The 15739-nt window shown below is 43.0% G+C and overlaps 2 protein-coding genes across 2 annotated transcripts; one reads left to right on the top strand and one right to left on the bottom strand.

The window, feature by feature from the left end:
* Window positions 1-241: 241 nt before the first annotated feature.
* Window positions 242-7672, top strand: CIMAP1A (ciliary microtubule associated protein 1A). The gene is made up of 6 exons (XM_026117782.2): window positions 242-347; window positions 1695-1895; window positions 2340-2441; window positions 3584-3705; window positions 5173-5313; window positions 7047-7672. Exons 1-6 carry the CDS (start codon window positions 242-244, stop codon window positions 7131-7133), a joined length of 759 nt encoding a protein of 252 aa, XP_025973567.2. The 3' UTR covers window positions 7134-7672.
* A 1995-nt stretch (window positions 7673-9667) lies between these two features.
* On the bottom strand, window positions 9668-15738 carry BET1L (Bet1 golgi vesicular membrane trafficking protein like). Its single transcript, XM_026117780.2, has 4 exons — window positions 15587-15738; window positions 14678-14769; window positions 13804-13860; window positions 9668-11953 (listed from the first exon to the last, which is right to left on the bottom strand). Exons 1-4 carry the CDS (start codon window positions 15603-15605, stop codon window positions 11786-11788), a joined length of 336 nt encoding a protein of 111 aa, XP_025973565.1. The 5' UTR covers window positions 15606-15738; the 3' UTR covers window positions 9668-11785.
* Between the last annotated feature and the right edge of the window lies 1 nt (window position 15739).

Here is a 15739-nt window from a genome sequence, read left to right as displayed (position 1 = left end):
ACTTACATTTAGGTGTCAAAAGCTAACCGAATCTCGCCCCAAAGCTGAGAAGCTGCCTTCAAGCACCTGGAGATTTCACAGATCATTGGTATTTTATTATAGGACAGAACTCAGATGATACAGGACCAGGCTGAGAATTTTTAATTGAAATGCAAAAGAAGAAACAGAATCCTGCCTCTTTCAAAAAAGCCCGTTTGTAACTCTTTTCCTCTTTCCTTAGGCTTTGCAGCCACCTCCCACCATGTATCGAGCCTGGGTGGGGACCTGGAAACCCCATCGCCCCCGGGGCCCTGTAATGGCCCAGTTCACTAGCCCGGGACCCAAGTACTCAATCCCAGGGACAACAGGTAAATCAATGGTAAAATCAGCTAAAAACCGATTTCAGTAATTTAATGTTTTATTAAGTAATTTAATAACTCATTACAACACAGAAAAAGATGGCTAACTGGCACCCACTTAGCCCAGAGCGGCTGTACCGTAACCCTTGGTTATTTTAAACACCGCCGTGACACACGGGCTTTGCAGCTTGCCCATTAAACATCGAGACGATGGCACGAGGCCGACTTTGGACACATCTCTCATCACCTCTGCTGTGGGGAAGCTGGGATTAATCTGGGTATTTATGATCGACAGTGGTGGATCTACAGACAGCTAAGGACAGGACTAACCGTATATCCCCCTTGCATGGAAATGCCACAACGATATTTAAAGCATGAAGCTTGTCTTATATCTTTGTCATCCTTTTCTGTTGCTCCAGTCTCATACTTTTTTTTCTTCTTCATGATAGCATTAAAGTTTTAATTTGCGGGCTAAACATTACAAAGGCAATTTTAATAATACACAATTTAAAGGGATTTATCCCTGCAGTATTTCCAAATGTTGGTTATTTATTCGGGACCACCATTTTATTTCATTTATAAAGCTATCCTTTGCTGCAGGTAGGAGGCTGCTGTTTTTATATCAGTAAAAGCAAATGACAGGGCAGCATTTGCTGGCGATATCCCCATTCAGGCTCTCTGAAAAGCAAAAAAAAAAAAAAAAAAAGAGAAAGAAAGAAAAATCAAAGCGTTCTTTACATTTGCTTTAAGTTAGCTTAGCAACTGCTTACGGAGTAAAAATACTTCTTCATAATGATGGTTATCTTACAATTAATTACTGAGCGCCTGTATTTTTGTGTCAGATAGTCTTTTTTTTTTTTTTAATAGCCGCTTTGAACCATGCAGGCAGGAGATTTTTTTTAAGATTATTTAGCAATGCAGTGTCAAAGCTGTTTTTGCTTGGAGATGCACTCCCCTGCACCACAAGGCACCATACAGCTCTCTTACGTTATACTTTGAGGAAAAAGTCACACTCAGAAGATACCTTAGAGCTTTGTCTATTTTTGGAAAGTTCCTGAAGAGCTGTTTTCGGTAACGCCAATTCAGTGGCTCTCCAGAAAGAAGGCAAGCCCTAAATCCCCCTCATGAGAACAAGGCAGAACAAGACCAGATGCTTTTGTGGTCCTCCTGCGAGGCAGGTAGGAGCTGAAGCAAGCAGGTGACAAGCTGAGCGCACCCCCTTTCTGCAAAACCAAAGGCACCCCAACGTCCTGGAAGGCGATTTCATGAGGCCCAACAGCTCAGACTACTCCAGCTACAAAGGAGCTTAAAATAAAATTGCATGTTGGTCTCCTTTCACATGCTTTTTCTTCCTAGGTTACCTGAAACATGATCCTACCAAAAAGCAAGCCCCTGCCTACACATGGGGGAGGGCAAAACCTCCTGCGAAAGAGGACTGCTCTCCAGGCCCTTGCTACCACGTGGGGTCCTCCACGACCAGGACGGGCAGGCATGTTGCTCCAGGATATACTATGTGTGGCCGTCCCAAGGTGACCACGGAGATCACACCTGGGCCAGGTCAGTGATGTTTCTCCAGCCGTTGGTTCAGGGGAGGCAAACATGCCTTACTGCCGTTCTGGCTTTGCAGGGTACAAAACTAACAGCTTGCACCTCGCGTGAGCTTTTAATGTTTTCAAGCAGAAAACAAAACGAGTTTGAGCAGCGGTCAGTGAAATACAAGAAAAACCGCTGCCTAGGATCACAGGCCATGCACACAAGGGGGAAAAGATCCAGAGTCCAGATGTAACACAGGGCCTGCCAAGAGGAACAGCAACGCCGGACAGAGCAGCCGGGTGAAGAAAAATCCCCCTGCATGGCTATCACACAGAGGAAAGGGCAGCAAGAGCTGGTTAACAGCTGGCGATTCTGCAGCTGTTATAAAAAGCACCTCCTAGCAAAACTGCCCGTTTGCCTTGAGAAGCCAGAACTTTACTGCTTTTGTCCTCTTCTCCCCTGCCCTAGGTGATTACTCCCTGGAGAAGTCAAAAAATCACATCTATAAATGTGCTCCCGCACACTCCATGTCATTCAGGCACGAGACCACCGATGTAGACATCACTCCAGGTAAGCGAACGAGGGCGAACACACGCTTGCAGCCTAAGCATCCTTCAGTGAAAATCTGGCATTCACCTTTCTAAACCGGGCTAATTTAACGTCTACATAACAAGATGCAACCGTTGCTCGATGAGCTTTATTTCTGTCTCATAGCTCTATAATTATAACAGTATTTCCATATGTGCTTGGAAGATGGATGCGACCAAACCTTTTGAATCACAGCTTGGCTTGTTCTGCAAAGGCAGAGAGAAAGCCTTGCTAGGCAAATCCCAGAACGAAGCTCTTTGCACAACAGCTTGTAGTCTAAACATGAGACAAGAAGTAAAAACCTACAGAAACAACGAGGAGCTCCAGCAAACAGTAACAGGCAGGATGATCACCCAGGACCTGAAAACAGTGATGCCTCTGTGGCACAGTTTGTCCTGGCAGATGGACAAACCAAATACTTATAAAAGCTCAAGTCCAGAGGGGCAAGAAGGTATAGAAAAATGCACATTTATACCAGATCGTAGTGTGGATTTCATAGAATCAGTAGTAATCTTACCTCGAGGAGAGCTTTCCTGTCAAAGGCCAACTTTCAGGTAACTAGAGACCACATCAGCTTATCCCCTATCCCCAGGGAGTGGAGGGAACCCCCAGGAAAATCATGTTCAAAATCCTGGGGCACACGGCCTCACACAGCGGTGAGATACAATCTGACAGAACATGTCTGTGTTCCTGGAGCTGCCCACAACGTATCACATCAATTGGCTAAGGAACCACAAGAAGTCTTCTCGCTGGGTGCAGGCTCTCTTGACAGACGCTTGGTCCCCTCTCTCGGTCCCCAGGTCTAACGTACGCCTTTCCATTGATACAAGCTATGCTGCAGGTCCTCAGGAAATTGGGGTGCACAGGGTGGATGGTTTTAAAGACAGCCTGGAAGATCCACTAAGCCAGTTAAGGATATCTTAGTGCGGTTCCTCGCAGTCCGGGGGCCACCTCATCCCATGTGAGCACTGGCAACCCAGCCTCGTAGGTGCCCACTCTCACTCAGCGTCACGCAAGACTGAGGGATATGAGAGAGGAAGGACATCCTTCCTGATCCTCTGAGACCTGATGTTTCTCCTGTCCCCTGAGGATTCCCACGTGCTCTCTCCCCATTCCTCCCGCAGGCCCCGATGCCTACACAGTCCCGAGGGTGATGGGACCGAACACAGCGTACACAGCTGCCAGCCCGTGCTATTCCATGAAATGGAGGAGTAAACTCGGCCTCTGTGAGGAAGACCTCTGTAAAGTGAGCTACACTTTTCTTTTTTGCATTAGTAACTGAAAGTTATCTGCTGTCTTCGTGGAGGATCCTTTCTTAACACGCAGCTCAGTGCGGCATGAACAAAAACCAAGTAATCCAGGTGCACAGTGGCAGGGTCACAAGGCTCCCCTGTTGTTATAGCAGGTGGGGGGGCCCTACCCCAGCAGTCTCTTGCTTTCTAAGAGGCCCCACTAACAGCTTTGATGATGCAAAGCTCCTTCAAGCTCTGGATTAAGCCTAGTCTTTGTATTTAGTCCTTGCAGGTTGAATTTGCATTGCTGAATGCTGCTGTAAAGAGCTGGGAGTGGCAATACTGAGGGTGGAGGCAAAAAAGAATATCCTCAAAGCAGTTATTGAAATACATTTTAAGCAGAAAACCAAACCTATTATCACAGGTATCCACTCTGAGCTTGTCAGGAACACGACTGCGTATGCCAGGGGCCATATAAACACACAAACAACAAAAATCACTGTCCATGCCTCAATAAATTTGCAAGGGAAGTGGCTGCAGCGTTAAGGGTTTCTGCTACACGCATTCTGTAGCAAAGTTTTAAACTCCAGCCTGCCCGCCATTACCAAATAATTTGCCTTACTGAAATACCTAAAGGGAGTCAAATCTTTGGATAAAATGTGAAGTATGTTTTTCTAAGGTACAGAGTGTTTGTAGGTATTTGTATAACAAGAGTTTCACATTATGCCACAGAGCATCAGCTGAAAGACCACAGGTTTTTTGGATAGGTAGCAAACACCCCTGTTTCAGACAACATTGCATGTCAGGTGTTGGCAAGGCTTTGTGGGGAGGCTTGGATGAAATACAACGTTAATCCGCAGGGAGGAAAAGGGGAATTGGTGTTATGCAAACTTGTCCGCCGCAGTAATGGTTTCTCAAGATAAGATACAACAGGTTCTCAGAACTGTCACACTAATAAGCGTATTCCATAACCAGTAATATTCCATCAGGGAGTTATATTGGGAATGGAAGATATGGAATACACTGCCAACATGCAAAACGCTTATATTGATAGCAGATTAAAAAAAAAAGTGTGTATTATATAAAGCCTATTTGAAAAAATCCTTTAATTGCAAGCCTTATGTAAGACCCAGTAGAGATCACAGGTTCCTGGTGTTCTGCTGCTGCACATTTTAACTCCCATCTCTCTAAGTGACTGTCCATTTGCAATCTGGCAGCATGAGGAGGCTCAGAGAACAGATGTGAAATTCCTAATGGAATCTCCTGCAGAACATGACAGCTGCTGAAATGCTGAAATACTGAAATGAAATGTTGAAATCTTCTTCTCTGGAGGAAAACAAAATTGTTTGTTGTTGAAATTGCTCAACTGTTCCAACCCCATTTCTTTGTCCAGTTAGATGAACTAAGGTAGCCCTCCTAGGAAACCAGGAGGAATAAATACTTACCATTTTTAGCCAACAGCTCCACTGACTCTCTTACAGACTCCAGGGCCTGCTGCATACCGGAAGACAGAACTGGATGTATATAAAACAAGAGCTCCCAAGTACACTATAGGAACCCATAGTAAACCCATAGAAGATGAAACAGTAAAACCAGGGCCTGCAGACTACTACATAGGAAAGGTAAGGCAGCTGGCCATCCTCTCCTTTTCAACAACCATCCTTTAATAATCTCCCCTTCTGCTCAGGCTTTTGAGAACTAATTAATATCTTAGTATCACAAACTGCAGGATCGGCTTGTTTTAAACAACTAAAACTGGCAAGCATCCTTTTACTGCTTTTTTGAAGGGATTGTGATGCTAAAAAAGGAGAACTGGTACCAGTGGTAAGGGTTAGATCCTTCAGTACACCTCCATGAAGCAACTATTTTACTAGTCAGCAGGGAAGGACTGCTATTAGTCACACATTACTATCTAGAAGCAATGCTGGAACTAGTCAATATTAAACATAAAGAACATTCACTACGAATGCATAAAAACCAGTAAGTGCATAAGAAGTCAGAAAGCTGAGACTGTTTTCACTAGATACAGCTGTCTATTCCCTTCATTCTATCTATTTTTTATATTTTATGTTTTAGTATTTATGTTTTAGTCATATCTGAAGCTACAGAGCACATACTCAGAAGCACAGGATGTTATAATCTCATGCACAGACACAAAGAAAGTTTTAAACAAGACACCTCAGTTACTTCCTTCCCTTGTCCCAAATCTTAACACAGGAACTGTAAGGAAAACATCTCTTTTTGTCCACTAGCTCAGCAATTAAATATTATTTGCCCATACATCATATGCTCTTCAGGATGGTATGCTGCAGAAGGGAAAGCCCTAAGGGAAGTACAAACCATGTAGGAATCAATCTATCAATCACTGATAAGCAGATATTTCAAGGTTATGGACCAACTTTTTTTCCCCCAATACATACCAAGCAGAACAAAGCTTCACAAAGTGTTGGGGAGAAACTTAGGAATGCTGTATTAACTGAAGCTTTGGGCAAAATGATCTAAATGGGATACTTTCCAAAATAATGGGGAAAAAACCTCCCTATCATAAGTGACTCAGAAATCTTAAAATTGGTCACAAAAAGGAGCCCTTCATTCCACAATACATACGAAAGACTTCCAGTAAGTATGTCGACTCATACCATTTCATCACAAAATGGGACGAGCAGACACAGGCACATACTTTATGTAATGCAGTAAAGATAAACTTGGAGGGGAGGGGAATCTGGCACAGCTTCGTTTGAACTGGAAGTCCTCTGAAATTTGAGGAATTTCTATGTCCAGTTGAGCTTTCCATATCAGCTGTAATGATAATTTTGGTCAATTTTGTGTCAAAAAGAAGACCTTTTGTTTTAGTGCCCTTAAAAACCTAAGGAATGTATTTTAACTATCTCTAAACTATTTTTCTTTTTTCTTCATGTTACTCCCCCAAAGAGAGAAGGAAATGTCAACTGGTAATAGCAACAGAACATTTTATAGCAGAAGGATATTTTTAATGGTCTGCTAATAAATGAGGTTCAGAGTCAGTGTGCTGCTGGACTAGACATAGCTAGCTAGAAGTTTCATGGTGTACATACACCAATATACGATAAATTGCAAAACTGCATAAATACACTTTCTAATGACAGAGGGTCATCGCTGAACAAAAATCTGTTCTGCCCATGCTAGAAAAGAGCCTCTAAAAACAGTAAGACTATGTATTTTAAGTAAAAATACCACTCTCTTAGTCCACAATTTATCACTAAAAATTAACTCTTACTAGATGCATCGCTTCACCAGGTTGTTACCACGCTTCAGGACAGGTCCCAGAGCAGCGATGCCCTTCACCATTCACCTTGCTTCCTTTTGCCCCTTGCAGGTGACGCTGACCAAGCCGCAAGCTCCTGCGGTCAGCTTTGGCATCCGGCATTCGAAGTACACAACCCCTCTGATCCTGGACACCTGATCACCTCCGTGCAAGCTGCACTTGGAAACCGCACTTACTTGCCTGCATCGGGTTGCTTCACGTTTTAAAATCAAAGGATTTAGTACAGCTTTCCTCAGGCCTGCAATCATCCATCGTCAGCCAGTTAACTGCATTCTGCTAAACAACTGTGAGCACATGAATTCAGAGAGCGATTACTCATGGTATTGCACCACATCCTGTTACTACCAAAGGACTTTTTGCATGCTTGCTCCTATTCAAATAGAAGATAGCACCATTGTGCCCTCATGACTGAATCTTACATGCTAACGCTGATGAATGCAACTGCTCGCACCTGGATCCTACTGAATGCAGGAACATTACCTCAACACACACATAAGACTTTCCATTTCCTACTGATAAGATAATCTTTTGATTTGTGTTTAGACTTGTAGTGATTTTAGCTGCCTGTTTTATGTTTTTTCTAGTGTGTTAATTGTGATATTAGCATTTCAAGAAAAATAAAACGTAAGAGTTATTCTGTATATAATGTGTCAATACAACTGAGTTTGGCAATCCACCTTTAGATGGCACTACAGACCAGTATTTAAAGGAACATAGTTTGGAGCTTAATTCAAATTCTTGGTACACTACAACTTTAAGAAGACAAAATATCCCCAAAGATTTTGTTTATGCACCCTGAGCAGCAGGGGGAGAAATAGTCTGTTTTCCCCTATTCAATTTTCATGTCTCAGTAAAACCTTGCTATATCAGAAGTGAAAAAGAGCACCAAAATCAAAAGCATAACTAATGTCAGATACCTCTAACAACACATTTTCACCTGACTGTGCTAAAAAAAATAAAAATAAAAAAAAGAAAATTAGGATTTAGATCCCAGTTCCAAAACATGCTTGCACTGAACCAGCTCATAAAACACCGTTTGTTTGCATTCTTTAGCCCTTTCTTTCATGCAATGTGCTGAAAGAGGTGTACAAACATCAGTACCAGAGATCTGTGACTGACACAGAATACTGGACAGGAATCCTATTGGAAGCATTTAACTGCCATAAATCTTAAATCCAGGATTGTTTCATCACAAGCTAAGATCAACACAACCTGCCTCGCACCAAGAAAAGCTTTGAATATACAGACTTGCCTGCAGTAAAAACCTTAATAAGACATATCATTACCAGCAAATAAACAGATTGTTTCCCTGCTTTCCACACATGCTTTAGGAACGCCTCTGTGGGTATTTTTTCTAAAATCAGAGTTTTGTCATTTCTAAATTCATACTCCTCCTGGAAATTGCACTTCCTTAGAACATTTAATGATGCGCAAGATTCTAATTTTCCTCACAAACTTCCTAGTGCTGTTGCTCTAAGTTTTGGAGGGTTAAGCAAGGTTATACAGTGCTCTAACTGGTTACTGATACGAAATTCCATGCACATATATATATATATATTAAGGATGGAATTCATCACCGGGTTATACTTATGCAACTTCTTTAGCGCACTGAAGCATTCATTCCAACCACGTGCATGCCTGGAACGACTGCACAAGCAGGGGATAGACACCAAATTCCTAACAGGCAGAAGGAGCCAGAGACAAGAGCCAGGATGAATGCCATGATCAGGAGGGGGGTGTGCAGTGCCCATAGGCTTCAGCTGATGGCTCAGTGGGGAACAACTGCAAACGCTGCCTTAAACAGTGTGGCTCTTCTCAGATGGAAATGAGATGGGGGCAACTCTTACAGGTCATATTAGGAGCCTCTCACATCTCATATTTATCTCCTTTGTTAGCATTCAGGTATAAACTTAATACATTTGACAAAAAACACTTCCTCAGGCACCCCTGCGATAGATAGCTCATCTTAGGCTAACTGAAATTGGACATTTTGCTTCTGAGAGGTTCAAGCACCTTTAGCTTCAATTTTTCCGTTTAAAACTCTTGAGGTTTTCCCTCCTGCAGAACCTAAGTTACATGGAAATGCTTGTTTCAAAACAACAACAAAAAGAAAGGGAGAAGAAGTCACTCTGCACTGAGCAAAGCACACTCCACTCCAGTCCCCACGACACTTTCCTGGCATCCCGCCTAGGATGTTAAGTTTGCTTGCGGAATCACAAACAGAACAAGAATGAGCCATGCCATCTAATGTCAGCACTTACTGTCAGGTGCACCAACACTTCACTATGGATCTCTAAGGAAATCTGCTAAAGAACTGAAATCACTACAAGGCAGACATTACTGGACAAATAAAGGATGATGTAAGGTATTATTGGCAGGTTAACTTCTGAAATATTGCTTGTTCAGATATATTACTGGAGATACAAGTCATCTTCTTAAATGACACAGGCAGATCTCACAGAGCAGTGAACAACCTGCTACTTCTGAGCTACTGCAGCTTTGGTCAGATCACTGTATAGTTTATTGCAGATACACCAATTCTCATGATAACATTTAAATTTGGTTCTGAGGCAGCAGGTTCTGTACAATTTAAATATAACAGAATGATCTGATCTTGGTTTTAAATCTTACTAAGACATAAGCACAAGAAAAAAAAAACCACTTGGCCAAAATATTCTAAAAACATAATTTTATTTACAACATAAAAAGCAAACCAAAACCGCCACTACTATGAAGACCAGGCTGTTTTAGGGGCCTTTCGGCAGAAGTGATCCACTTCAGAAAATCAAAACAGAGTCCAGCGATTCACCCATCATTCTTCCAAGTGTAAAAAGAGTTTGGAACTGCCGCACCTTACCAGAGAAGTGGAAACAAGAACCAGAGAAAGTCATTGCTGCCTCCTTTCCTATTCACCTTCACAGCACCTTCTTCCCCAAGCTTGGAAAAAAGACACACAATCAAATCATGGAACTACTTTGTTAAAAGTTCTGTACAGTTTAAGCAAAGAACAGCACAGTCTGTTTAGATATTGACCCAGTTTAGTCCAAGCAGGAAGGAATTCCTAAAGATACAATGTCAAGGCCAAATGAAACATACAGGGATTGATGAATATAGACTTGTTGGAAAGAAAGACTGTAAAAGAGAAAGACTTTAGTCCTGGAGAGGTAGTTGTTACAGGAGGATAAGAGAACAAAATAAGCAAAGAATTCCAACAAGGAAAACCAGAACACATCAGCACTTGGTACAGAAAACGGACTATATGAAACACGGTACCTTTGTACAGCTGCTTTGTATATATAGTAAAAGGTTTATATAATAGGTAGTGAGGGTTCCCTCTGAAAACAGAAAGAGCTGGGTTTTAGTTGTTTCTTCTTTCAGCAGGCACACTATTTTTTGAAAGTTACAGATCTTTTACTATAATTAGACTTACATCAGCTACAGAAGAATACAGATGGGGTAGTGACATAAGTAAGAGGCTGATCAGCCCAGTGAAAGGAAAGAAGGGTGAAGGAAATTGGAGTTCCCAGCTGCTGTACTCTCAGCCTTTTGAGACACAGAGTTACATGCACTGCCTCAGGAGAGGAAATCTGGTGTGCACTGCATGTTCATTGAGAATGACTGCTTTATAAATAAAACTTGTATCGATGTGCTTTCCCAACACCTCACACAAACATTTCAGGCAGGGATCCCAGAAGTAGTATGGACAGGACAGCAGGTTAGAGTTTCTTAGGTTACCACCTACTTAAATAAATAAATCAGCCAACCCTCAGATCAAATCCTTCCCTGTCCTCCAACCACTACCTCAACAAGAGGGGGTTCAGGAGCTTAACTTGCCCACAACCTCTATTTTTATTTGCACAATGTCTTTCTAAAGGACTGCAACACAGGGATACGGTAATAATTATGATGAACTGTATGAGGCCTGAAGCAAATGATCTTAAGAAGATTGGAGGGAAAGTTGATATGAGAGCTTTTATACAGTTTTAAGTGTCTAAGGGAGTGTATTTTCAAGTGTGTGGAAAGATGCTACACACGTGCAAATAACAGTAACTTATGGACTTTAGCCCTTCTTTTCCTGCAGTGTCCACACTCAATGTCACCTAGAAGGATAATAAATAAAGCCAAGCTATCACTCAAAGCCTTGCTCTTCTGCAACTTGTCACTGCAGCAATTATAGTGTATCAGGCTCCAGATCTAGTGTTGATTTAATTTCAAAGCTGTACAAACTTAATTCCAATCCAGCAACACCAACAATATTAACGTGCCTCCAAGTCAAGGTGAAACTGAGACCGTGTATAAGCCGAGTGCCTAAGCTGGAATAAAAGTCAAGTTCATACCTCCAAATCTCATAAATCAGCATCCTAAACTCTACAGCTTCTGGACTTCTGCTCTTTTATTAAACTTGTGAGCACTGATAAGTCTCTGGATTTTGTCTGACACAACTCTTCACAAGCCTAGTAAGGAGTATCAGCAACATAGGTAACACAAAAGTGCCCACGAAAATAGGCTGAAGGACATGAACAACAAGGCAAGAGATGAAAGCTTAAGCATTGACAACATCAAAATCATTTTACACGTGAAAATCAGTTTAGAATGAAACAGACTCATTTTATAGAGATGTCCAATACCAGCCAGATCAATGACAGTAAGGTGGGGAACAGAAAAGTTATTTGGACTGTTTGGAATGTCTCAAAGACTCCACTACAGGGCAGACTGAAAAAGGCTTTCAGTAAGTCCATCAATCACCACATGATTTTTGGTCTGTAAAATTTCTGGCACGAAAACCACGCTCAAGTCCCCGCTTTTGACACAAGATAGTAGAGGATGAAGAAGACAACAATCAGTCCTGCAGAAACGTAACAGAGTAACTTGCGATTATCCCTCCCTGACCGTGCCATGGTGGAGAAACGCTTCACACTGCCGGTCAGCAGGCCAGTCACACTCATAAAATCTGAATCCTGAAGAAGAAAGAAAGGTAAAATGGAGACATTATAAACAAGTAAGGCTATTCCTGAAGAACTGCACTTAGCGATTAAAAAACATTTGAACAGGTAGCTGCACAGTAACCACCTATCTCTCCACACCCACAATCACCTTTCTCTCAGAAGGTTCTGCCACTCCTGTGCTCTGACTCCAGCAACAGCACCATTCCCACAGTGCTCAAGTAGTCAAACAAGAATGATAGCAAAAGTTCTACTCCAAATGCAAAAAAAGCTTCCTACCATTTTTTAAACCAGCATAAAATCATCTATTACTGCACTGTTTAATTGTACTCGTGCAGCTTATTTTGCCTGGAACAGATTTGTTAATGGCAACTCTGTAAGTGAACACTTCATCCAAAGGAAACGTCTCTCCATGAAGCTAATGTCGATTCACTGTATGCTAGGGCAAGCTCAGAAGTATAGAAAAAGGTGCAATTCCTCTCCATTAGTTCTACTTTTTCTTTAGAATGGGATGGCATGCATATAAAACTCAATACTGGCAAACAATTCTCAAATTAATGCAATTCAGTCATTTTAATTTTGGCCTGCTTTCTTTATTCATACATTATTTGTAGCTTCTGCTCATGTTTCTCCTGAAATCTTTGAAAAGCTCCCCTAACAGAAGCATAATTTCATGTTTATTTAGGACTTCTCCTTTAAGCTCTTTTGCCATAACATCTTTTATTTTGATTCTCCATTCTCCTAATTTCCTGGTTGAGCAAGGAACAATTTCACATACTCCTCACTGTCAGTGAGCGCTGCTATTAAGATTCCAGCTGACTCAATCAGTTTCAATGCTACAATTACCTTCTCTCTGGCTTCCACGTACCAGTTCTCCAAAATGCAGCATGTGCAGAAAAGTCTCTCAACGCAGCAGTGTTACTGTGCTAACTTCCTTCTCAAATATCTGTGTTGGATTCCCTTCCTCTCACAATTCAGTTAATGAATTATCTTTCTCCTAAAAAGCCTCAGCAGGCAAACCCTCCGCTGCAAGTGCTACATAACTTGTAAGATACTTCAATTTAGGTAATGCTGCAGAAACTAATAGTGTTATCTAAATATAAGAATACTTAATTTGGTAGGGAAAATCTGGAGGCAAGAGAAACCTTACCTTGCTTTCTGACCTTAAATGACAATATATTTTCTAGGCACTAACACAGTAATTGGTCATCCCGGCCTTTCCCCAAAGTACTGGGATTTTCCATCAGCAACCAAAGCTTAAGAGGCAGATTACTCTGGAAAGTCATTTTGGTTTTATCAGTCATTGTGTACGTTAGGTTTATATTACCTCTAGAAGTTAAAGCAGAACGATGACAGAACAGGGAAACTAACAACCTAATTGCGCTCAAAGCATCAGCCTTGCTCCTTCCAAAGGCATCAGTGAACCCTGGCAGGTATTCTGTGTTTCAGAGGTTACAGTGAGTATAATCCTGACAGATTTATACATTACCAAAAATCACAGAAGCAACTGAGGAATAGTCCCATCTCCCAGTATGAGCTACAGGAGGCAGATCTTTAATCCCAGTAAGTAGGTAAACTCCATCTGCATCGCTCGAGTACGCTGTCCTACATAGGTATTTCCAGATGCTAGATACCTGGCTATGTTGTCCATTCAAAGCAGTACTAGCAGCTGCTAGGTATTTAACGTTTATTTATCAATAAATCCACAGAAAATGGGTTTAGTTGTATTACGTGGTTTACCAAACAAACCACTGGAAATCTAACTTTGTCTCCTTTACTGAACTGCTATTAACTTTCACAATAAGGTTACTGCTTGAGAGCTAGCACAAAAAATTCATGGTTTTTACATTTCATTGCTTTCTTACCATGCCATCCAGGTAATGGTTTTGTTCACCAGCATCTTTGTCAATATCCAGAGCCAGCTATACAGGATAAGGGAGGAAACAGGTATTAATGAACTTTTAACGTGGAGACAACTTCTAATTCACCTAAAGCCAAAAAAATTTGAAATGCACATAAGAGCAAGCCACTACCTCCCTCTGCCTCCTATACAGACACACAGAGCCTTCTTTGGTACAATGACAGAACAGGATTCTCATTTCTGTTGATAACTATTTAAATGATTTAGCTCTACAGCACTGAAAGTAAAGCTTTACTATCAGACTAAAGCATCATATGCAGGACACAAGCATTTAAATATTGGGACACGCCAGCAGAAATTCAGTCTTACCTGCTACAATACTAATCACCGATTCATATCAAGTTCTAAATCAAAATACCTGATGTTAGCACAAGCAAACGAGCTTTAAGAACACCACACACGTACATACCTATGTATTTTTCAAAAGTAATTTAATTGTCATTTTATTGTAACTTTTTTTCCAGATGAGATATGCTTAGCAATACTCCTCTGTGCAACTTAAATGTTTCTCTCTGCGCCTAAAGTGCCTTCCTTACCTGAATGCCACTAAAACCACATCGTTCCTATTACATGATATAGCTGAACCTCAAAAAGAAAGCAGAGATTCATAAAGCTGTCCCTAGCACTTCACTAGGGAAAGTTAATTATTAGATCCACTACAACATTTTCTAAAAGTTGCTTATGAATAGGAAGCCCTCTGTACTGGCCAGAGGCTTGCGTCTCCCACACGACACCGTTACAAGGATGAACAATCTAGATAACTGAAGCCCAGATAAACTTCATTTACCACAGCCCCCCATGTGAGCTCAGCAACTCACCGATTTCAGCCTGGTGACCTTGCTGGCTAGATTGTCTGCCATACGCTTGTTCTCAGCATCTAACATATCCTCCACAGCGCTTGGACTCTGACCTGGAACAAAAGGAGAAAGAGTTTTACCAGTCCCAATTACAAATAGCAGCAGGTTTACTTATGCTAGGTGGAGAGCAAGTTTACTGTCGGATGAGTTGCCGGCGGGCTGTGGAGCTGCGGACAGGCCATTTCAGCCACCTTCGCGCTTCCGCATCCCATGCGGGGTCGTCGACCGCCACAAAACGCCCTCCCACGCTTTGACCAAAGCACGCCGCTTCTGAACTTCCCCAGGCCATGCCAGAAATCCTGAAACGGGCCAGAAGCTTTATTTAACGGCCCAAAGCAGCTCTAAAAAAGCACAAGGGCATCGCGGTAGACCTCAACCCCGTTGTTTGGGGAACCTGCTCTGGCAATACCCCTCTGCTGTCGCCCCATGCATGGGATTTGTGTGAAGCTGGACAAATCTGGGACAGACACCAGCTACAGCGCATTTCTCCACAGAACACTATTTTTGCTAAATCGGGGAAAAGGCGCATTTTACCCCTCCCTGCAGCGGAGTCACGGCATACACCATTTCAGGGCTTCGCTGGCCTTTTCTCCCCCCAAACACCTCCCGTGTCATTCCCCAGGCAGCCCGCCGGCATCCCCGCGGGGCCGGGGAGAAGCGCGGCCCTTTCCGCCACCATTTCAGGGGGGCACAAGCAGCCGGGGGGCCCCGCCGACGCTGCCGCCCTTCGCCGGGCCGCGCCGCGGGCCCTGAGGCGGCAGCAGCGCCCCCCAAATGGCGGCAGCAGCAGCACCCCCAAATGGCGGCGGCGCCCCAAATGGCGGGGGAGATGGGTGAGGGAACCCTCCAGCCCAGCCCGCTCCCTCTCACCTCGGCCCCACTCCGCCATGGCGGCGCCCGGCCCCGGCGGGAGGCGGCGGTGCGGGCCCGCCCCGCAGGCGGAGCCCCGCTAGCCCCCTCCTCCACAAAATGGCTGCCGCCGCCTTGGCCGGGGAGGTGGCGATGCGGGCCCGCCCCGCGGGC

This window comes from Dromaius novaehollandiae, chromosome 5, assembly GCF_036370855.1.
Source record: "Dromaius novaehollandiae isolate bDroNov1 chromosome 5, bDroNov1.hap1, whole genome shotgun sequence".
NCBI classification, from domain to species: Eukaryota; Metazoa; Chordata; class Aves; order Casuariiformes; family Dromaiidae; genus Dromaius; species Dromaius novaehollandiae.
This window is presented reverse-complemented; position numbering and strand designations above follow the sequence as displayed.